Raw genomic sequence first — 25,325 nt, forward strand, 5'->3', positions numbered from 1 at the left:
ATGGGAGAGAAATGTTTTTACCCAAAAGTGTTCTGAACATTTGTGGAAGACAAGCCCTCACTCACCATTCTCCCTTTCTCTTGTGGGAGAGGTTGCTTTGGCCAGTTCAGCCTCTCACTGTGCCACATCTAGAGAGGGGCAGTGCTGGCAAAGTTCCTCTTATTTTCTCCAGGGCATTCAGACTTACGTATATATTTGCTTCAGTGGAGTGCTGGAGGATCTCCTTGGGAAGCCTAGAGTTCTACAAAGGCTCTGTCTTCTGTGGGTATCTGCCTGAGTCACCACTCTCCAGGTGTTCCCCAGCGTAGGCCTAGAGAGGGTCTGGGACCAGTTCACTCACTCCTACTGGTTCCACAGCCTGTACTGAGGTCTGTCTGCTCTCACCCAATGCATAGTTGGGCAGGACAACTCCTAGGACCCTTGGCATATGATGGTGAATCTCACAACTTCCACAGAGGCTCTTTTATCTGTAGATGGATACCAAATTTTAGTTATTAAAAGTAGGGGTGAAAAGGAGACATCTTATGCAGCCATGATTGAAAGGAAAGGAGCGACACATAGCAGCAATTCACCGGAGAGTTCCGCTTTATTAGGGAAAGGTGCTGGGTTATATAGGAAGGGGCATGAATTGATTGAGGTGTCACTTCTACGGGGCTGGTGGCTGTTGGCTAGGTGCTGGGATTGGGAGGGGAGCGAGAGGTGTTTGGGCTTCAGGTGGCGCCGGCGGGAACCGAGGACCCCGAAGAGAAGCCAGAAGTTTGCCATCTTACTGGTGGGGGCCCTTCAATGATGCTGACATCACTCCTGGCTTTTAGTTTTCTTAACTAATATATAGTTTTGTATGTGTATTTGTTTTTTCATGCTAACAGAAGGATAATTTATCCTGCAATTCAAATAACAATATTTCAGCAACTAAGTCGAATTTTCACCCATGAAGTGTTTTTCTTATTCAAAGCTTCATTGTAATATTTAGGGAAGATGGCCTAGATTTACATATCTTAATGATATTTGTCTATGGGAGAAAGGAAAGGGAGATTAACATATACCAAACTTCAGGAGTCAGGTCAGATGGGTATTATTACTTTACTCTTAATGATGAGACACTGAGGCTCAAAGATAAAGTTAAAATCAAGTCTCCCCAACTGTAAAGCACCAACAATTTCCAGTTAATTTTGTTTTATCTCTAGTATCTTTGAATACTTCTCTGTTGAAGATTTGTCTGTGTTATCTTATTTCCTTGCTAAAATGCCTTCAGCTTTCATGCAGCATTAATAAAAGAAATATGCATTTGAAGATTACTTCTGTACCCTTCGTAAAACTATAATTAATTGAGTTTACTCTATTACCTAATTGCTTTCCCATGCATTTTTCATAATTGATGTTAGGATTAATTTTCCTCACAAGGAGAATTTATGAAGTTTCTTTTAACAACTGTAACTATTTTATTAAATGAACTGGTCTGAATAGGAGACAAACAGAAAGCAGCTATTTTCTTTCTCCTACTGCCTCTTAAAACCTGTGTTCCAGGCTTATTCCTTCCCAAATTCAGATGAAATCTCAAGAGGTCCTATATGTATTCCTTTCCTTTTCAGTTTGAAGCATGATTTCAGTAAATAAAAAAATTTGGAGTTCTTTAAAATATTGTGTCTTCTGGCCAAAGAACATGATATATATCCACTTATTCTGTTCTTGTTTAATTTTCTCAATAATATATAGATTTTGAGAGGTCTTACAAATCTTTCATTAGATTTGTTTCTAGGTATTTTCTATTTCTGATGCATTTTTGAAGTTTGGGTATTTATATTTTTTAGGTATAAAGTTCTACATATGTTGGCTAGGCCAAGTTTATAATTGTGTTACTCAAATCTTTTAGCTCTTTCCTATTTTTGTGTGCTTGTTTTAGTTACTAGAGGAGGACTGTGTTAAATTCTTCCACTATAACAAAACACTTGTCTATATCTGCTTATAGTTCTGTGAATTCATATTTTTAAACATTTTGAGGCAATACTATGTACATTTTACATAGTAGTTGTTATATATCCTTTTATTTTATGTGAAGTACCTTTAAAAAAATTTAAATGCATTTTTATGTGTGTGATAAGAACACAACATGAAATATAACCTTTTCATAGATTCTTATGTGTGCAAAACAGTATTGTTATCTATAGGCATATTAGCACAATAGTTGTAAAGCATGTCTCTAGAACATACTGATCTTGCATAACTCAATTTTTAAAATTAGGGTATCAATGATACACAATCTTATGAAGGTTTTACATAACTCAAATTTTATATTTGTTCATTTCCAACTTCCCATTTCTTCCTCCTCACAACCCCTAACAATCACTATTCTATTCTTTGTGTCTATGAGTTTGACTATTCTAGATTCCTTACATAAGTGAAATCATGCAGTATTTGTTCTTCTCTGACTGGCTTATTTCACTTAGCATAATGTCCTCATCGATATTGTTGAATATTACAAAGCTTCCTCTTTTTTTAAGGCTAATAATATGCCTTTGTATGTGTTTAACATATTTTTAAAATCTGTTTATCCATTGATTGTCATTTAGGTTATTACCATATCTTGGATATTATGAATAGCGCTGCAGTGATGAGAATGTTAATATCTCTTCAAGATCCTGTTTTCAATTGTTTTGGATAACTATCTAGATATAAGGATGCTAAATTATAAAATAGTTCTATTTGCAGTTTTTTTTGAGGAACCTTTATATTGCTTTCCATAGTAGCTACACAGTTTTGCATTCTCAACAGTGTAAAAGGGGTCCCTTTTTTCTGCATCCTAATACTTGTCTTTTGTTTTTTGATAATAGCCATCCTAACAGGTGTGAGGTAATGTATCATTGTGGTTTTGATATTCACTTCACTGATGATTACTGACACTGAGTTATTTTTTTCACATGTCTAATAACCACTTGTGTATCTTCTTTGGATAAATATCCAAGTTTAAATCGTTCAGGTTCTTTGTCCATATTTTAATTGAGTTACTCATTTTTTGTTAGAGAATTGTAAGTTGTTTACATGTTTTGAATATTAACCTCTTGTCAAATATATGGTCTGAAAGTGTTTTCTCCCATTCTATAGGTTGCCTTTTACTCTACTGATTGTTTCCTACTGTGCAGAAGGTTTTTAGTTTGGTTTGATCTTACTTGTTTATATGTCTGATAAGGAGTTAATATTGTCATGAAGACAAGAGATAAATGTTAGCAAGGATATAGAGAAAAGGGAATCCTTGTGCACTGTTGCTGGGAATTTAAATTGGCTTAGCCACTATGGAAAACAGTATGGAGGTTTCTCAAAAAATTTAAAATACAACACTAAGTTGAAACCACTCTATATCTGCCTCATCCATTTTTAGTGAGGAGACAGGTTGTGAGGTATTTATGCTAGAATAAAAAGAAATAACAAGGGTTTGAGAGTAAGATATTAGTACAAAACTCCCAAATTCTAAATAGTTAACCAATAAGATGAACTGGTAACAGTTAATGTGCTTTGACTCTGAGATTCTCCTGTGCTTGTTTCATGAGGCTCTTCATGATGTGCTGAAAAGGTCTGCTGAGCATTTTGTGTCCTTCCTTTCTGTCCACACAACCAGCACGTAAATTCCTTTAGGGCAGAGATAACATTTGCTCTCTAGTGTCTATGAATGGACCTGAATTTATAGCAGTGTTTCTAAGAAAACTGTATTTTAAGCCCCAAACAACAAAGTTATAAGCAAAAGTTTTGGGAATAAAATATTCAGGTAAATGGGTTATTACTTGAAGGTATTACCATTGTCAGCAGATATCTCTTTAAATCTCTTTTGGATTTTTGAATTAATTATCCAATGTTATTGTACTTACGAATTTTTAAAAATTGTACAGTAAACTCATAACCTGGTTACTCCTGAATATTAAATTGCATGGGATTTATATTTCAAAGGCCCAAACAAAAGAATTCTTGGGCCTAGTCATAATAATTATTGTGAATACAATCCTCTAAAATACAAGAAATATTAATGCTGTAATTCATAGTAGAGCTCTGCATTTTTTTAATGTAATAAAATACAACCAAAATACAATGTCGCATAGTTGGAATCATGGAGCAAACCACTTTTTCAGACTGGCTTCTTTCTTATTAGTAATGCATTTGAGGTTCCTTCATATCTTTTTATGAAGCTCACATTTTCATTGCTGAATAATATTCCATTGTATAAATGGGTGACAGTTTATCCATTCACCTCTTGAAGGACATCATAGTTGTTTCCAGTCTTTGGTGATTCTATAAACATTTGTATGCAGGTTTTGAGTGGACATAAGATTTTATCTCGATGGGTAAACCCAGGAGTGTGATTGGTGGATTATATGGCAGGACTGTTTAGTTTTGTGAGAAATTGCCAATTTTACTAGGTTTTTGAATTTTAGTTACTCTAATACATGTGAGCAGTATTTTGTTTTAATTTACAATTCTCTAATGGAGTATTATGGTTAACATCTTTCCATGAGCTTATGGACTCATCTGTATATCTACTTTGGTAACGCATTTGTTCAAATTTTTTGCCCATTTTAAAATTGGTTTGTTTTTTTATTTCCGAGTTTTAAGAGTTCTTAGTATATTTTGCATACCAGACCTTTATCAGATATAGGTTTTTCAAAGATTTTCTCACAGTCTTTGGCTTATCTTTTAATTTTTTAAATAGTATTTTGCAGAGCTGAGGTATTTAATTTTAAGGAAGCCCAATTTATCAATTTTTTCATTCATGGATCATGCTTTTGATGTATCTAAAAACTCATCCTTTAGCAAGGTCACCTAGTTTTTCTCCTATTTTATCTTTCAGAATATAGTTTATGTTTATATATTTTGGTCTAAGATCCATTTTGAGTTTTTTTTTTTGAAAGGTGTAAGGTATAGGCATATCCATTTTTTTGTGCATATATTTCCAAGTTTTCTAGCACTATTTGTTGAGAAGACTCATTTGTCCATTGAATAACCTTTGATCCTTTGTCAAAGTTCAGTTGCCTATAATTACATGGATCTATTTCTGGGCTTCCCATTTTATTTCATTCATTTTTCTTTGCCTTTTGTTTTAAACAGTTTTTAGTATGATATATGTAAGTGGGGTCAGGTTTTGTTTATTTTAATTTACCTCTTGTTGAAGGTTTGTAATACTTAGCAATCAATGCTTGATTACTTCTATAAATTTTGGGAACTTCTGAGGTATAATCTCTTAAATATGGCTTTTATTATTTCCTTAATCCCTTTCTGAGATGTAAAGTATGATATATTAGATCTTTACACTTTATGCTCTACCTCTTGTATGTTCCATCTATATTTTTCATCCCTTTGTCGTTTTATGCTTTTCTAGATGTTTTCTTCTTCACTATCTTTCAGTTTCTTTGTTTGACTGTGTTTAAACTGCTTTTAAAACCCGTCTTTAGCCTCTTGTTTTTGATTGCTGTACATTCTAGCTGCACATTCTCAGTTTTTTTATGGCTTCTAGTACTCTCCTGGAATTTTCAATCCTATCTATTATTTCCTTGCATGTATCAAACTTAGTTTGTGTCTGATGATGCCAAACGTGTTTTGGTTTGCAAGCTAAGAGTTGTTTTATTCATTCTTAAAGTGTTGTTTAAAAAAAACTAGGAAAAGAAAAATACATAATAGAGACTGTATGTGGCTCACATAAGTGTAACATATTTACTCTCTGGATTTTTATATAAAAAGTTTGCTGACCTTTGAACTAGCTTCTTTATGGATCTCTTTCTGTTGTCTTAGTGGTAATGTCTTATCTCCTATATCTGGTTAGTTTTAATGTGGTGTTTGGACTTTGAGCAAGTCCAAACTTGCTCAAATTTGAGCCGGATGGATATTAACTTCTTCCAGGGAAGAGTAAATTGCTTCTAGAAGGCAAATAAAGGCACTAACATTCTTGAATCACTCTGATGCAGTTGGAGAGTAAGATAATTAAAGGTGAACTTAGTCTTTATGAAGACTACTTGATTTCTGGTTCTCTCACAGTGCAGCCCTTTGAAGCTCCAAGCCAAAGCCTGGTGATTGAGCAGGGATCCCAGTCTTGGTGTGCCCTGACTGCTGAGTCTGTAGAAATCTTTCAGCTTTCTCTTAACTGACCAGTATATACTTCTTCTGGAATTGGCAGATGCCTCTGGGAGAAAAGTAACCCAAAATACCATGCTCATCACTATAGATTTCCATCTTTTCTCTGATCTTAACTTACTAATTCTTTTTTTTTTTTTTTTGCCCTGTTAGTAGTCTGTGTCTTTTCATACAGGTAGTTTTTAAATGTTTTTCCTAGCTATTGTAGTTCTCACTGAGAAGGTTGGTTTATTAGAAAGTATGACTATCATTATTGAAAATACAACTCTTCAGGTGTATTTGCTTTGCTTATAAATAGTAAAGTGTGTTTTTCTACATTATTTTTCACTTTAACATTTTTATATTTTTATTTCAGATAGCCTCACTGTTTCCCATGTATGTTGTGGGGTACATTGAGCCAAACAAATTTCAGAAGATCATTTATATGAATATGGTAACATTTTTAATATTTGTAAGTCAAATATTAAAATAAGACTCAGGGTTTTTAAAACAGAACTGATTCTGTTTATGGATATCCTCTTTCAAGTAATATTTAATATATATGATGTTGATAATATTCAGAAGGAAAGATTATATATATTTATATCTATAATATTCAGATAGATTATACTCTATCAACTATAGATATTGTGTACTTTGAAATGTTAAAAAAGTTTTGTTTGATATAATGAAAGTTTCATGTTCTTGTATTTTTGGTTTTATATTAGTTTCCAAACACAGCTCCCTTAAGAACATAAAAATAAATGTTTTTTACATGAGAAATTAAAGCTTCATTATTGATGGAAATTCTCGAGTAATTCGACAAAAATAAGATTAGAAAAGTAATACTCACAACCAAGTTTTCTTTATTATATCACTCCATTATTAAATTAATAGAAATAAGAGGGTTTTTTCCCTGTTTTCTTTGTACCAAGTAGCACTAGGAAAGAAAACTAATTCTGCTGTATAGAATTTATGGTGTTGAAAATACTTAGAACCTATCAGTATCTTGAAATTATATTATCATTAGCCAAGATCTATTTATTAATCTTCTTTATGCAAATAGTTTGCAATAAAAATGGCTCTATGCTTATAGACAAAGTATGCATTATGCTATATAGCTAATAACTATAAAATATCTGTTTCTTTGATTTTTCAGATATCAGTTCTCCTTTGTTTTGTGTTGATGTTTGGAAATCCAATGTATCTATCTTCTTACTATTCTTCATCTTTGTTAATGACATGGGTAAGTGTTAAGCTCATGAAGATTTCTTTTTAACCTATCAAATATAGCAGATTTACCCATCTAATACATGTTTAGGAGAGTAAATAGGGCCCTTTACTGATTAATACTCACATGAAAAGGCATGAAAAGGTTTTCCCCAAAATAACAGCATTTCTCTACCTCATCCTTGAAAAGTAATATAGTACAAAGTTTGCCTTTTTAGGGCAATGCCCAGACAAATATTTCAAAGTTCATAAGACTTACTTTTAAAATATTCCATAATTTATTATGAAAACTAGTTTCCTTCTCAGTCACTTCAGTAGGGTAAATACTTATTGCAATGACATTGTTATTGTCCAAAATATTTTTGGAACTCCTTTGAATTGCCTTCACAGATTATAGCACATTCTTTTGAATATCCTCAATGGTGGCAAATCTTTGTCTTTCAAGCTGGATTTTATTTTTTGGAAATGGCCCAAGTCATGTGAATAAGGTGGGTCATTGGGCTGGGTAACATAGATCTTGATCAAAATATGTGTGACAATAAAGTGATAAGACCAATTTGCTTGCATCCATAATAAAATTATCTCTGAAGGCGTTTTAGAAAGAGGAGTTCCAAACCATTTTGAGCTAATGACAACATAATTAGAATAAGTATAGAATTTCCTCATGTGACTTACTTGCATGGAATAACATTCATTTAGATATGAATTTGGAATGCTGGTTCAGTAAATCAGTTTTACTACTTTATAGTCACACTTCTGATATGCAAAGGCCAGAATCTGGAATGTTCTTCTCCACTTTAATATTCCTGGAATGTTCCCTTTCCATAGTGAACATAAAGGTTACCAATCACAGAAACACCAAAATACAACACTTTTTCATGTGGGATGCAATGATGAAATCTTTTGGGATTGCCTTTGTGTTTTAACATTTTTGCTCCCCATGTCTTTTTTGCCTCACAGTAAGTGATCCACCCTCTTTTTCTCTCCCCCAAAGCATAGACTCTTTCTTTCCAACATTTTGTCAAACTTTGCCAGCATTAATAGTGTGTTCATCCACCTTTATGAAATATGAAAACTTCTATAAATTTTATGAAAACTATTTTGAAATACAGCACAGATACAGAAAACTACAAAACAAATGTTTTATGTACTGACTTATTACTGATAAGTACTGATTAGTGAACTATTGTTTGACAAACATTCTCAAAGTACTATCAAGTCAAAATCAGAACTTTTCCAACCATTCTAGAAGCCCTTCATGTGACCTGCCTCAATTATAATTCCCTTGCACTGCTCTAAAACATTAATGACTATCTTGACTATGGTAATCACTCTTGACATTCCTTTTTACTTTTATCACTTAAGTTTCTATTTTTATCTACATGTTTCCAATATATATCCCTGTTTTTCATTAGGACATTTATTTGTTTAATCAGTTTAAGGGACACTAAACATGTGGATGGCTCTATGATCAAGATATTGCTCTTGGACTCCTCACAGTGCATCTTTCTGTCTTCTACTGTCTCTGTATTTATAACATATTAATAATTGGATTTAAAACTTAGGTTCAGGTTGATTCCTTTGGCACATCTATAGTACTCTTCTTTCATCAGGAGATACCTCTCTTTTTATTCTAGCGGTCCTAACACTTAGTACCAGATCCATTAATTCAGTAGGGATTGCAAAATGGTATTATTCCATGCCCCATTTACAGTTAATATAGGCAAAGTAAAATCCATGTCTAAATGAGGGAAGTTGGGAGGAGGTAGAAAAAATTATTTGAAGAAATAATGGCCAACATTTTTCCATCAAATTTGATGAAAATTATAAACTCAGAGATGAAGAATTTTTATAAATTTCAAATACAAGAAACATAAAGAAAGCTATAGTATGGCACATTATAATCAAATAGCTCAAAATCAGTGATAAAGAGAAAATCATAATAGCCAAAGAAATACGATGTGTTAAATATAGAAGAACAGAGTGTAAACATGTCAGCAGATTTTTCATAAGTAAAAATGCAATAACAGTACAGTCAATAAACATCTTTTAAGTATTTAAAGAAAAAAGTATTGTCAATCTATAATTTTATACCCAGGAAACATACCTTTAAAAATGAAGGCAAAATAAAGACTTTAGGTTTACACTAAAAGAAATGTTAAAGGAGGTCCTTCAGATTGAAGGAATATTAGATATCAGCCTGGCTCTACACAAATGAAATGGAAATGGCAGCTCAAAGTAAATATAAAAGATTTTCCTAAAATTGGTGCCACCATGGCTAGACATTGAGGGCATTATGCTACAAGAAATAAGTCAGAGAAAGACAAATACTGTCTTTCCATTTGTATCTTTAATGTTTTTCAGCAATGTTTTGTAGTTTTCAGTGTATAAGTCTTTTACATCTTTGGTTAAATTTATTCTTAATACTTATTCTTTCTGAGGCTATTATAAATAGAATTCTTAATTTCCTTTTCAAATATTTCATTGTTAATATATAGCAGTGCAACGTGTTTTTGTATGTTGATTTTCTATCCTATTTTGCATAATTTGTTTATTTTAATTGTGTGTGTGTGTTTGTGCACATGTAACCTTTAGTATTTTCTACATATAAGTCATCATCTGCAAGCAGATATAATTTTACACCTTCCTTTCCAATTTTTATGCCTTTTATTTCTTTTTCTTGCTTAATTACTCTAGCTTAATGGTGAAACGTGGCATCTTTGCCTTGTTCTTGATCTTAGAGGAAAGCTTTGAGTTTTTCACCATTGAATATGATGTTAGCTGTGGAATTTTCAAATATGGCCTTTATAATGTTGAGATAATTTCCCTCTATTCATATTTTGTTGAGAGTTTTTATAATGAAATAGTGTTGAATGTTATCAAATGCTTTTCTGCATCTGTTGAGGGGATCAAGTGATTTTTATCCCTTATTTTGTTAATGTAGTATGTCACATTAATTGATTTGCCAATGTTGATTCACCCTGGCATTGCAAGATAAATCTCATTGGATCATACTGTGGGATCCTTTTAAGGTGCAGTTAGAATTGGTTTTCTAGTATTCTGTTGAGGATTTTTGCATCCATGTTCACAGGGATATTGGTGTGCAGTTTAGTTTTCTTGCAACGTCTTTGTCTGGCTTTGGTATCAGGGTCATGCTGGCTTCATGAGATAATGTTTGGAAGTGTTCCCTCTTATATTTTGTGTAAAAGTTTGAGAAGGATTGACATTAATTTTTTTCTAAATGGTAGTATTCACCACTGAAGCCATCTGGTTCTGGTCTATTCTTTGTTGGGAGGTTTTTCATTACTGGTTCAATCTTACTACTAGTTATGGATGTGTTCAGAGTTTCTATTTCTTCATGAGTTTGTCTTGGTAGATTGTATGCTTCTAGAAATGTATCCATTTCGTCTATGTTTTCCAATTTGTTGGCATCTAATTGTTCATAGTAGTCTCTTATAATTGCTTTTGCTTGAGTTTAGTTGTTTCAGATGGGAAAGTAAATGTGGTTGTTGTTATACCAACTGAAGGATCCCCAACAGTAAGATGGCGAACTTCCGGCTTCTCTTCGGGGTCCTCGGTTCCCGCTGGCGCCACCTGAAGCCCAATCACCTCTCGCCCCCCTCCCAATCCCAGCACCTAGCCAATAGCCACCAGCCCCATAGAATAACACCACAATCACCCCATGCCCCTTCCTATATAACCCAGCACCTTTCCCTAATAAAGCGGAATTCTCCAGTGAATTGCTACTATGTGTCGCTCCTTTCCTTTCATTGGTGCCGAAACCCGGGAGACGGGACACTCCAACTGGGCCCCGTCTTCCCCCCGACACCAGCAGCAGCTTGCCCTCGTCCTCTTTTTCCGGCGCTGGCTCATCACACTCACCACTCCTCCCTGGCCTTTAGGTAAGTTTTCCCCCGGAGTGGGCCACTCCTTCCCGAGCTATCGCAGTGCCATTGACCGTGATCGTCCGGCAAGGCTCTGACACTCGGGGACGAGGAGGGAACTCTCCCAGCCTCCGGCCTTCACAGCTGCAGCAGACCGTCAGGCCCCCCTCCAACAGCCATAAATTGCCACCTCCGGCCTTCACGGCTGAAGCAGACCCTCAGGCCCCCCTCCAACAGCCATAAATCGCCGCCTCCGGCCTTCACGGCTGCTGCAGACCCTCAGGCCCCCCTCCAACAGCCATAAATCGCCGCCTCTGGCCTTCACAGCTGCTGCAGACCCTCAGGGCCCCCCTCCAACAGCCATAAACCCCGCCTCAGGCCTTCACAGCTGTGACAGGCCCTCAGGCCCCTCCTCCAACAGCCATAAATGAGGTGACTCCTTTGTGGATGAGAACGCTCCCTTTTCCCCCTTCGTCCTTCCATTCCGTTTTGTCTGCCAAAATCCATTCCATCAGCCGAAAATTCCTAGTACTAGGTACCTCGTGACTCCGGCACTCTGCCTTCTTAGGGAAGTCTGGGTGACGACCCACACTTCCTAAGAAATTCCGACTCATATACGAGTTTCCGCAGACCACCAGGGATCATCGGGGACGCCCTTTGTCTCCTTGCGGTCTGCCTCCAGTCCAAGGATTTCTGTTCATCTTCCCCTGTTTGTCTCCTTCTCTGTCCTTTAGCCATGGGAGCCTCCTCATCCCTCCCTGAAAGTTCAGCTCTTGAATGCCTGCTTAAGCATCTGGCTACCCTCTCCCTGACACCTGATATACAACCAAAACTTCTCCATAAATACTGCTCCCAAAATTGGCCGACATACCCCCTAGACAATAACAACCAATGGCCTGCAGGGGGAACTCTTGATCCTAACATCACTCACGATCTCTTTAACTACTGCCAGCGCCTGAAAAAATGGAAGGAGATTCCCTATATTGAAGCTTTCCACCTCCTCCTCCCCCTGCCTACCCCCAAGTTCTCCTAGCCTGCAAGCCATCTCCCCCGCAGAAGCCTCCCGTTCACTCCCTTCCCCTTCTTCTCCTACAACAGCCTTTCTCCCTTCCTCCCCCACCATCTACTCCCCCATCTCACCTCCTCCACCTTCGTCCCCCGTAGATTAAGCCTGAGCCTTTCAGCCCCCCTTTAACTAGGTCCCAGGGGCCTCCTCCGTCTTTGCCCTCATCACCTGTTTCTCCCCTGTTGGGGACCGCCTTTGTCTTCTCACATGTTTGTAGGGAGAATGGGAAAGTACCTTTCCCGAATGCAGCATGAGAAAGCACAAGCTTGAGAACAACTGGTGCAGTCCTTGGAAGTTATCTGTCCACAAAAACATATCTTGTCTTCAAAGACGAGCCAAGACTCCTCACTCTGAAAATAGGGAGACCTTGAAGATGTGTAGAAACACCGCCCCTGCTTCTAGCTATGCCCTTCTCCTACTCGCCGATGTAGCAAGAATTGAAAACAAAGAACATTCTGTTTATGCATTCCAAAAGCAACTAACAGGAGCCCTGCTGTAGCTCAGTTGGCAGAGCATGTGACTCTTAACCTCAGAGTTGTGAGTTTAAGCCCAACTGGAGCGGCAGAGGTAAGCAGCTGGGCTGCTGGCTGGCGACGCATGGGAGCATCAGCCCTCCCAGTTCTTTCTATCTTTATTTTCTTCGCCCCCCTTCTGCACTTCAAAACCTGCTCAACTAGGTGCAGCTGGACCACGTCACTCCCCCACAGACTGAGCCAGAACCCTTCAGTCCCCGTCAGACTCGGTCCCAAGGGCCTCCCAAAATTATCGCCCCCGTCCGGGATGTAGCTTAGACAGACTCACTCAAGCCCTACTACAGTATACCAGCCTTGACCCAGAAACGCCTGATAAAAGACATGTCCTTATGACATACTTCCTAGCTCAAACCTACCCCGACATTAAAGCTAAACTCAAAAAGTTAGAACAGGGCCCCGCTACCCCACAGACTGAGATCCTAACAGTGGCCTTTAAAGTCTTCCATAACTGGGAGGAGGAGAAAGAATGCCGTAGACAAAAGGCTGATCAGGCCAATTTCCAAATGTTCGCTCAGCTGATAAAACCACAACTTGGGCGCCCCTCTACAAACAGGCCCCCCCTAAGAGCTTGTTTCAAGTGTGGAAAAGAAGGGCATTGGTCAAGGGCATGCCCCTCCCCCAGATCTCCTACCACCCCATGCCCCAGATGCCACAAAAAGGGCCACTGAGGGTCTGATTGCCCAGCCACCCGAAGGGGAGGCTGGACGAACAACCCCCATCCTAAGCCCGCCGTAGTGGGGCTGGCAGAAGAAGACTGACGGGGCCCGGGGGCTTCTCGCCCGACCATTTCCATCACCAAACAGGAGCCCAGTGTTACTTTAATAGTAGATGGTCGCCCCATCTCCTTCCTCCTAGATACAGGAGCCACCTTCTCAGTCTTGCGAGAATACCGGGGCCCTACCATGCCTGCCATTACTCCTGTAGTCGGGGTAGGAAGTAAACAGATTTTCCCATTAACCCCCCCCCCGCCTTTTATTCACAATCCAAGACAATCCCATACCTTTCTCCCACTCCTTCCTAGTTATGCCCCAATGTCCCATCCCTTTATTAAGACAGGACATCCTTTCCCTCCTCCACATTTCCTTAACTATATCCACTCCCACAGCCCCCAGTACTCCCTTTCTGATAGCCCTCATAGCCGACAACCCCCCTCCACCCAATGAAAGCTCCGGTTCCGCCTTCATACACCCTGTAAATCCCAAAGTTTGGGACATTACAAGCCCCTCCGTGGCTCTATGTCCTCCTGCCTTTATCAAATTACGTGACCCCTCTCAGTATATCTGTCAGGCCCAATATGCCCTAACCACTTCAGCCCTCATAAGCCTCCAACCCATTATTCAAGATCTCTTAAACAAAAATTACCTCAGACCCACTCACTCCCCGTTTAATACCCCCATATTAGCTGTTAAAAAAACCAACGGATCTTTCCGCCTCATCCAAGACCTTCGCCTCATCAACATGGCCGTTGTCCCTATCCACCCCTTAGTTCCAAATCCATACACCCTTTTATCACAGATCCCTGCCTCAGCATCCCACTTCCCAGTCCTAAATCTCAAAGACGCATTTTTCTATCCCTCTAGACCCCTCCTCCCAAGATTTTTTCATCTTCACCTGGACGGACCCATACACAAAACATTCTGAACAACTCACTTGGACAGTTTTGCCACAAGGCTTCCAAGATAGTCCCCATATTTTTAGACAGGTCCTAGTTCAGGACCTCAAACAGTTTAATCATGATCACTCCGAGTCCACCTTATTACAATACGTGGACGATCTTCTACTCTGCAGTCCCTCGTGAGAACAGTCTCATCTTGACACTGCCTCTCTACTTAACCTTTTAGCTTCCAGAGGTTACCGAGTATCCCCTGTCAAAGCTCAAATCTCTTCCCCTTCTGTCACTTACCTCAGATTCCTCCTATTTCAACAAAGAAAGTCCATTACCTTAGACAGAAAATGGCTCCTCTCTGACCTGCCCATTCCCAAAACCAAGACAGAAATCCTTTCCTTCCTAAGCCTGTCTGGGTATTTTAGAGCGTGGATCCCTAACCTCTCCCTGTTAGCAAGACCCCTATGCGACCTCAGCAAGGGCCCCCCTGAAGAACCATTATCCTCCTCACCCCAACACTCATTCATTAAGCTCCATCAAGACCTTGTAGAAGCCCCAGCTCTCCATCTCCCTGATTTGTCGAAACCCTTCTCATTATACATTCATGAGAGGTCCAGTCAAGCTCTAGGAGTCCTAGGCCAATATTATGGCCCATCCTTTGCCCCAGTAGTTTATCTCTCCAAGCAATTAGACCCCACAGTTCGGGGATGGGCCCCCTGCCTACGGGCATTAGCCGCTAGACAGCTCTTGCAGAAAGAAGCTCATAAACTGACATTCAGGGCACCCCTTACCATTCTGTCCCCACATCACCTAAAAGATCTCTTAACCTACAAAAGTTTACAGACTCTCCCTCCCTCCAGACTCCTGACCTTACTGTCCTCTTTCCTCCAAAATCCCATTCACCCCCTTTGCCATCCATACCTGAATCATGACTTTTTCCTCCTTTACTGCTCTCTCGCTTTTTTTCCTCATTCCTATTGTCTTCCCCACCACCCCAGCCTCCTTTATATGGTGATTCAAAGTCAGACAGACTGACACACAGCATCAAACAAAAGTTACTGCCCTCATTGCCACATCAGACTGCCCTCTGAAAGGCTGCTCTGAGCCTTTATACCTCCACTTTCCTCCCTCCACCGAAGTGTTCACTAGCAGCTACCCTTATTCTCCCTACCTCTGCTTCCTCTATGACCAAAAACAAGCCTATTGCAGGCGATGGCCAGACACCTACGGGAGATGTCCCTACTGGTCTTGCGCCGTTCACTACATGGGTAACTCCTGGTACCCACAGTATTACTCCTCCAACCGTTTCATGAAATATCCCAACGGCTCATTCTCCTTATCAATCCCAGATCCCTGGGACTCTCGATGGGCTGCTGGAGTCACAGCCTCAGTTTTACTATGGGGGGTCCTCGACCCCCCACGGTACCCTTCATATCTCTCGAAAGTATGTTCCCTCTCACTCCCAGATCTCTCAAGTTGCATCACATATCAGACATTCCGAAAGTCATTATCCAAACTCTTGACAGCACCTCTTCATCTTCTTATTCCTCCTACTCTTAGTTACAGCTTATTCAAGACACCACCATCTTTCTCAACCACACCCTCAACACCGCCAATTGTTTCTTGTGCGCATCACTACAGCGCCCACTGCTGGCCGCCGTGCCCCTTAATATTTCCAACTACTCCTTCCATGCAGAAGGACAACCCCTCCGCCCCCTGGCAGACATACCCCTATGGGAACCAGAATACGCAGATAATCTCACCATCCACCACTGTGTAGGCCCTACTCCACCCCCCTCCAGTGTACTTCACTGCCTCTCTATCTACACCCCTACCTCCAGCTCTAAGACTTTTACGCAACCGGGACACTTCTTTTGGTGTAATGGCAGTCTTTTCAACTCACTGCCTCCCAACTCCAATACACTCTGCATTCTCGTCACCCTAATCTGACAGCTTACACTTTACAGCATGGCAGAATTTCTTGAGCTCCAACCTCCCTTGCCCTCGTGCACAAAAAGGGCTGCTTTCCTTCCCATCATGGTCGGTATCTCTTTGACCACCGCAGCCATTGGGGCAGGGTTTTCAGGAGGAGCCTTGAGTCACTCTCTATGGGCAATTAAAGATCTCAACGCCAAACTTGAGGGAGCCCTGACATCCACTGCCGATTCCCTGGCCTCTCTCCAAAGACAGGTCACTTTGCTAGCTAAGGTCACCCTTCAAAACCGGCGGGCCTTAGATCTGCTTACAGCCGAGAAGGGCGGCACCTGCGTCTTCCTTCGAGAAGAGTGCTGCTATTACATCAACGAATCCGGCATTGTAGAAACTGACATTACCAAACTCACCGACCTTGCCTCCAGCCTCCACTCTGCTTCCAATTCCAACCCTTTCTCTTCAATACTAACAAACCCCCTCCTTACCTGGCTCTGGCCCATTGCAGGCCCCATAATAATCATTCTTCTCGCTTGTCTCTTCTTACCCTATGTAATAAAGTTCATCAAATCCCAAGTCGGAAAAATCTCTAATCAAACTTTCAACCAGCTTTTACTCAGGAACTATCAGCTTCTGGCCACAGAAGATCCCTCACCCTCACGTAACCTCCTCACCACACGCTGAGATAGACCCCTCTCTCCCCTGGAAACTGCTCCTAGAAACAATGGCCACAGACACCTGGCTCCTGGCACCCGTATCCTCTTAGCACCATTGGAATCAACAAGTCCTTGACCTATGGTTACAGGGAACCTTCATTGATTTCCAACCTGAAGAAGTCCACATCTACTCGTCATTACTGTGGGGAGTCCTATCAACCCTTTCCTCCCAATCCTCAAGCCCTCTCTCCCTTCTCCGCCCCCGTTCAGCAGGAAGCAGTCAGAGAGAAAGCAACGTCCACAACCCCATAGAGGAGAAAGGGGGGAATGAAGGACCCCCACCAGTAAGATGGCGAACTTCCAGCTTCTCTTCCAGGTCCTCAGTTCCCGACGGCGCCAACTGAAGCCCAATCACCTCTTGCCCCCCTCCCAATCCCAGCACCTAGCCAATAGCCACCAGCCCCGTAGAAGTAACACCACAATCACCCCATGCCCCTTCCTATATTACCCAGCACCTTTCCCTAATAAAGCAGAATTCTCCGGTGAATTGCTGCTGTGTGTCACTCCTTTCCTTTCACCAACTTGACCAGAGCAGAAATTCCATCCTGGTTGATTTTAATTACTTAATTTATTTTTTGGGTGAAATATTACCGGGTTTCTAAGAATAAGAAATATACAAAAAGTTATACTCAGAAATTGTCACAACCCCTTATTCCTTCCACCCCATTCACTCCACCTTTCTCTAGGTAGATTTGGTCCTACCTATTTATTCTAAGATATCTCATTGGTTTTCTGTTTTACCCATTTAGTTGTTTTTTTCTCTTTTATACAAATAAATATTACAATACATTTTGTTATATCCCCTCTTAATTACATCAAAGGTAGCATACTATAGTCTTTTGCACTTTGATTTGTCAGCCTATTCTGGATATCACTTAATGACCTATCTTGCGTATCGCTCCATATCAACTCCTAGAGATCTTGCTCATTCTCCACTGTGCATGCATGTACTACTGTCTCATCTGAACATAGAGGTTGTTTCCTATATTTTGCATTTGTGTACAGTGTTGCAATGTATAATCCATACATTTGTATTTTCCTGTTGTTGGATGTTTACGAATACTGGCTCACCTTGGGCTAACTAAATGATGCAGAATCCTACTCCACATCTAAATAATACACAAGCCTAAGATTTCAGTTTCTGAGGAGAAGCTTTTTTTTTCACCCCAAACTTGAGAATAAACAAATACCTTATCAGTTTGTAGAGATGATAGAAATATGCCTGGTCAGTGAGTGTCTTTGTTAATTGACACTGATATAAAAAAATAATGCAGACTGGGTAGCTTACAAAAAAATTTATCACAGTTCTAAAGGCTGGGAAGTCCAAGATCAAGGTTTTAGCCAATTTGGTTCTTGGTGAGGGCTTTCTTCTTGGTTTTATGGACAAATGATTTCACCAAATTCTCACATGGTGGAGAGACAGATGATCTCTTTGATGTCTTTCTTATAAGGGCACTGATCCCATTCATGAGGTCTCTACCCTTATGATCAAATTACCTTCCAAAGGCTCCACCTCCAAATACATCACATTGGGGATGAGGGTTTTAACATATGAATTTGGTGTAGTTCTTGACCATTCAGTTGATAGCACTGAGGATTTGGTATTTTGGACCCCAGCTTTATGTATGAGTTTGCATTCCAGTTTCTTACCTTTCATAGTTCCAAACCCTCTTCTGCTACCTTTCTTTTTAATGCAAACCTATAGTTGTAACCTCATTCCACAGCCCTCCTTAAAGACTGCCGTAAGTTAATTAATTAACTTTATCTGTATTAATTATCTGTTAATCATTTAGTTTTTAAAAATTTCCTTCTTTGGCACATGGAAATTTACTTTTCTGTCTTATAAGTTTGGCATATTTTACACATTTTGAACTTTTTATTTGGGAGTTTGGGGAAGCATTTTCATGTTAATTTAGACCACTAATTTTTCTGGGTAATTTACATATGCACTTGCATGGGCATATCTCCTATACCATCTACCTCCTCAGAATTTTCCTGAGTAAAATTCCCAAGTAACTCAGTGAGAAATTAATTTAATTCTAGAGGTAACTTTTTGGTGCACAAAACATTTATTTAGCTCTCCCTCCAAGGAAATTTGCCATGTCCAAATTTTGAAAGATCAACACTTAAGAAGGAACATGGCTGGAGATAGCTAAGGTGGAAGGGGAAGGGTGGTTATGTAATTTTTGAAATGTATCATTCATGTAAAATACAAATGTTAATTTAATTTAATTTTACATACATTTTAGGTGATAATTCTAGAGAGATATAAAATTCAAAGATTGAGAGTATCTGAACTGAACTTTTGGGTAAGTTTCAACATTTTCAACACAGTTTCTTCAAACTCTTATTTCCATGACTTGAACACAAATAATGTACTTAAAAAATTTAATGACTTATAGTTAATACATCTTATACATAGCTACATACATCAGGTGAGAAATAGTCCTTAGCAACATCTGCAAGTCACTATCAAGAACTTAATTTATTTCAGCACTATCCTCAGGATTTCTGTACTTTTCATTCTGCTATACCATTACTACCTTGATTTTTAAATCTCTATTTGCCTTGAGTTTCTCTTTTTAAATTTACTAACCTTTCATTCAAAATAATTCAGCATGTAGTTCTGACCCACTTTCCTTTTTTCTTTTCTCTACGTCTATCTATCCATCATCTATCTTTCCTTCTGCTTCCAACTTCAAACTTATTTTTGCCCCTGTAACATTTCCTAGTATTCCACTCCTTTTTATTATCTCAACTTACTCACTACCTAACCTTTGTTTGACTTCTTCCCAAATATAACATGGTGGCTCATGATATCTTGTTCATGTGTTTTGTTCCCAAGTAAAATATATTTTATTAAGTAGGCACTGAAACAGCTAATTCTTGTACTATCAAATAGATGACATTCATTCTTTTTCTCTGGATCTTGGATGTACTCCTATTAAAAAAGTAAAACCTGCCATATTGAGGAACTATGTGATTACATAGAATATATTGATGGAGTAAAACTGGAAAAGTTACGGTAAGAAAAGAACGTAATTTTCTACTCTGAATACAAAAGAACAAGATAGAGTGAGCTGCCAGTTTCTCATTGCTAGAGGCATTCTCCTATCCCTTATGATGAAACTGTAGAAATATCTGTGCATTTAAGTGATTGCACTTTATAGGTTTCTTCAATACAAGCAAATTGTGCTTTATGGGAGACTCCTATTTTTGGTTGCAAGGTAATTACTGAACAGAGCTCATGATGAAATTTACTCAGAAACACTAAGGGGCACTCTGTGTATTTCATAAGAGATTGAGAATTCCTACAAGAAAGGAAACAGAACTCACTGGTAAACTATAGTTTGATACTAAGACCAGGCAAGGACATTATATTCTTACTCATGAACATAGATTTTAATTTTCACCTAGATAAAAATACTCAATCGATAAAAATACAAAAGAAAAAGAAAATTACAAGAACAGCCCTATCTATCTCTTATATATAAAAGAGAATCCATTCTGATTAAATTGAGTTCATCCCAGGAATACAAAGATGTTTCAATTATTGCCAGTTTGAAACTGTTTTTCTATAATCTTTATACCTGACAGATTTGCTGGATGTAAAGTCCTTGTTTCCCACTGTCTTGAATTTTTTAAAAATGGTCTACTCTTGTCTTGCTTTTATTTTTATATGTTTTAAGTCTGATACTAGCTAAATTCTCTTGGCCTAATAAGTTATGTGACCTTTGTGCCTGAAGGTGTTGAGGAATTTTTCTTCATTTTTAATTGTTTTACTAGGATGTGTCTTGATGTAGTTTGTCTTACCAGGCCAATTTTCCCAGTACCTAATGGATGCTTTCCAAATGTAGATTCAGATCCTCTTTAATTTCTAAAAGTTTCCTTGAATTATAGTTTAAATGCTAGTTTTAAACCATTGTTTGGTTTTTCTTTTTCAGGGACTCAAATGTTGTTACCTGTCTTCCATTTCTACCACTTTGATTTTTTTTACTTCCTTAATCTCTTTTTTTACTGCCTTTACTTCAGTTCCCTTATTAAATTTTTATTTGAATCTCTTCTCCTTTCATTATCTTGAGAATGTCTTTACTTTTTGATGATTTTTCTCCTTTTCTTCCATTTCTGTTCTATAAGTTTAATCAACTCTCTTTTCACTTCTGTTTTTTTCGTAGTTTTTGAAATTTTTATTTAAGGTTTTTTATATTTATGAATGTTTATTTAAGGATACTTAATTCATCTTTTAATTCTACACTGTAGTTTTCTGCTTTGTGAGATTTTTGTTAAACACCCTGGGATGGGGATCATCAGCTAAAATGTTTGAACCTCATTTTTGTCATTTTTTTATAGGAGTTTTGTATAAATAATATAGGCATGTCTAATCTAATTATTTTGTGGACAGAGCTGGCATTTTTTTGTCCAAGTGCAGCCTCTTTTGTCAATGTAGCAAAATGTGCTTTTATCAGTTTCTTTTTCTTCCCTCCTTTCCTCCATCCCTCCTTTCTCTCTCTTTCTTTCTCTCTCTCTTTCTCTCTCTCTCTTTCTTTCTCTCTCTCTTTCTCTCTCTCTCTCTTTCTTTCTCTCTCTCTTTCTCTCTCTCTTTCTTTCTTTCTTTCTTTCTTTTTCTTTCTTTCTTTCTTTCTTTCTTTCTTTCTTTCTTTCTTTCTCTTTCTTTCTTTCTTTCTTTCTTTCTTTCTTTCTTTCTTTCTTTCTTTCTTTCTTTCTGTCTGTCTGTCTTTCTTTCTTTCTTTCTTTCTGTCTTTCTTTCTCTCTCTCTCTCTCTCTCTCTTTCTTTTTCTCTGTCTCTCTCGCCCTCGCTCCCTCCCTCCTCCTCCTTCCTTCCTTCCTTCCTCTTTTCCTTTTTTCTTCCTTTCCATAAGTAATGCCTTTCAGACATCAGTACTTGTTTTATCCTACACCCTTCTAAGTCCCTGCTCTGTATTCATTCTCCAATCTACTGGGGCTCTTTTCACACACTTAAGGTGGGCTTTCTCTTTCTGAGGTTATTTTAGTTCAATTTTGGGCCCCTCACTTCCCACTTCCCACTTCCACATAGTTTGGAAACTGCCCTCATTCTCTGCAAAGGCTAAGATCAAGACCTTGAGCTATACCTTTGCTGTATTTCCGTTTAAAGGTAATTTGAAATTTGTCTGTTATCTTTTTTCTGTATGTGTGGTTGTATTGTTCTACTTGTGTGGAGAGAGTTGGATTTAGGCTGCTGTAATTTTGCTCAGGCTACCGAGAAGCCCACATCAGCGCTCTTTCTAATCAAGGCTAGCCAAGAAATAAAGAACAAACAGAAACGCTCATGTAATTTTTAGTTCATATTTCTGTCTTTAAAATGAAAACATAAGTTTTCACATTTCAAATTTTCCTTTCTTGAAGATGGACTGATATAACTATTTCCAAAAGAGTGGTAGAAGAATTTCTAATAATTTAATCCTACTTTCATAAAAGGATTTTCAGCTGGAAAATAATCCTGTTTTTAAAAAAGGGTTTTCAGCTTGTAAAACAAACATATAACCCTTTTCTTAGCAGAAATTGAAAATAAATTACTTAAAAAAATCCCTTTAGATTTAGGGTATGTAGAACTCTTGTGTTGTTACATGTTTTATAGCAGTGTCATCAGTTTTCTTTCCCTTTACATGAAATTTTCTAAAGAAACATCGTTTTTTAGACCTCATCACTAATACCTCATGTGATTAAAATTTTCCTATGCCACTTATGATGTAATTGAATATTTTAATGGGTAATTTATAATTTTTAATAGCTGACTTCTATCTCTTTTATTTATTTTCTAGTTGATTCAAGGCTCTGCTTGGTTGTGTGGAACAATCATTTTGAAATTTCTGACATCTAAAATGTTAGGTGTTTCAGACAATGTAAGTACTTTCTAGTAAAAACATCAAAAATTCCTATAAATATGTAACTGGATGAAAACTTTGAAACAATCTATTTTAACCTCTTTATTTACAGAGGTTTAGTGCCTTCTTCAAGGTCCTCAACCTAGTTAGTTATTGGCAGAGTCAGTACTGAAACCCTGCATGCAGTTCAATGATCTTTTCAACTCTCTAAGAAAAAATTATAACAGTGAATGCTAACGTAGACTTCTAGGAAAAAAATTAATTGTATCTTAATATTTCTTATCTTTTATATCTTAATATAAAAGTTATCTTCTTTTATATTGTATATCTTATCTTAATATTTATATTATATATCTTCTTATCTTAATAATTATATATTTATATTTCAGTTAAAATACAAATAATCATTTGTTTAAAAAATTCATTTATTGCAAAGTTAACATGTGAGCAATCTGTGCTCAGCTTTGAAATATAGAACTTTTAACATCTCAATATAGTTTATAATTATGGGCTAAAATTAAGAGTGATTTGATATTTTTAAAGCTTTCCTTTTAATGTAAAAAGAGAATGTTAAAAGTTTTCTGTATTTCCTTCTTCTAGAAAATATGTATCCCTCCTGTGTTGTGTTTCTGTTTGTTTTAAGGCTAATGTGCTAAATAATGCTCTTTTTCAAAGTCCCTACCTAAATTAGGGAATAGAAAACAATGCGTGTATTTGATTTTGATTTTTAGCATTTTCTGTTTGGATAGGAGCATACATGACTGTGTCATACAATAATCTACTCTGAAATTTACCTTGTCTAATGCTATCCATTTATGACCCTGTGTAATGCTGAGTACTTCAATTTAACAAGGGATTACAGTACTTATTTTCTAAAAGATCAAGAGCTATCACTATCCAATGGAATTGAGCTTGCATACCTGCTCGTGTTAAATACATTTTCAAAATGTAAGGGTTTATTTGCCTTTTATTGCTAGCTCTGCATAGTGGTTTATGAGGTTTTATTTGTTGCTGTTTTTCTCTGGTATGTCTGACAAATTTTCTTTTTGTCTGTCACTTTTTATTGTTCTTAACTTTTTATTCTGTAGGGGTATGTATTTCATCGTAAACTTTATTTAGGCCTCTTAAGCTATTCATTTGTTAAGTTGGTTTGTGATTTTCTTTCTTGCCTTGCTCCATGTTGTCACCCAACTCTTTACAAATCTTAAACCCACATAGGCACGTCCTTGGTACTCTTAAGTGACTTTCTCTGTATAACAGTTGTGAGAAAGATGTGAAACTGAAGTGAATTGGTTGAATTATTATTGGTCACCAGGCCTACTCTACATTAGAAAAGTAAAGTCAACTCTAAATTATCCTCGGTACTGGAAGAAAAGGGGAACTACAAATAAATAGAAATCACAGATAATCATCAAATGATATAAAATAATTTGAATTAAAGTTTACATAACAAATATTTTCCTTTTTCTGGCCTTCTGGGAATGTAGTGAAAAAATAGTTGTGTCACTGACAGCAGGTAATAATCAGTAAAACAGGATGTCTGCCTTGGGCTTGGTTGGTGGTATTTATTTTAAAGGCCTTGGATATTAAGTAACTAAATCAAAGTAGTATATATAGTTGTAATTCTTTTTGAAACATAGCTCTCATATTTGATAGCTTGAATGTATGTGTTGCTCCAGGAGGAGGGGGTCCCAGGCCCAGGGCAAGTTCTCTGTGAATTTGGTGAGACTGAATAAAGGCAAGAGTAAGAAGTTGGGGCCTTAAAGGGGGTTTTATTCTCATGGCAGTAGGTCTCAAGTCTCTTTTCTGCTCTGGCTTCCCTCTGACAGCCTCTGTTCTGTCCTAGTTCTCCTGCCAGGCTTTCCTCCTTTGATCAAGCTCCCTACTCCCATGCTTGAGCTTAATCCTCCAGGAGAACCAGGGCTCCAGGTTCTCTCTAGGCTCTCCTGGTGACCCTCCCCTTCCCCACCTCTAGGACCCAGAAGAACTCTGTGGGCAGATCCCTGGTGACTGGCAGATGCCCAACCAATTACATACCAGGAGCCACAGGGCAAGGAGAGGAGACAATGGGTGTTCCCTCTCTATCCCTCCCCAGGGCCAGTACTCCAGTGACTGACTAGCAGCTCTGTTGCATGCAGGTAAACAACCTGCTGCTCTCGTATGCATGCAAAGCAGGCTCTTACATATACATAGACAGTGCTATCAAGACCGGGCAGGAATCCTGGTCAGAAATTTCCATTTTTCTCCACAGTAAATCTGAAAAAATTTAATGAGCACTAGAAATTATAATCAGTATGTCAAGTTTTGTGAAAATGACAGTGCATAGAAAATTTGGTCATGATTTACAATGTGTGGTGAAAGGAATTAATGTGAAATTATGGGTTTTTTTAATAAATGATCTCTTTAT

The 25,325-nt window shown here is 38.1% G+C and overlaps 1 protein-coding gene across 1 annotated transcript in view; it reads left to right on the forward strand.

The window, feature by feature from the left end:
- The window catches only part of LOC108392843 (probable C-mannosyltransferase DPY19L2), a 111,382-nt gene that overhangs the window by 54,229 nt on the left and 31,828 nt on the right, over nucleotides 1–25,325 (forward strand). The window contains 4 exon segments of the mRNA XM_036990540.2: nucleotides 6,467–6,544; nucleotides 7,250–7,336; nucleotides 19,304–19,363; nucleotides 22,856–22,936. Of these exon segments, the coding sequence (XP_036846435.1) occupies nucleotides 6,467–6,544; nucleotides 7,250–7,336; nucleotides 19,304–19,363; nucleotides 22,856–22,936 (306 nt within the window).

Source organism: Manis javanica, chromosome 6 (assembly GCF_040802235.1).
Source record: "Manis javanica isolate MJ-LG chromosome 6, MJ_LKY, whole genome shotgun sequence".
NCBI classification, from domain to species: Eukaryota; Metazoa; Chordata; class Mammalia; order Pholidota; family Manidae; genus Manis; species Manis javanica.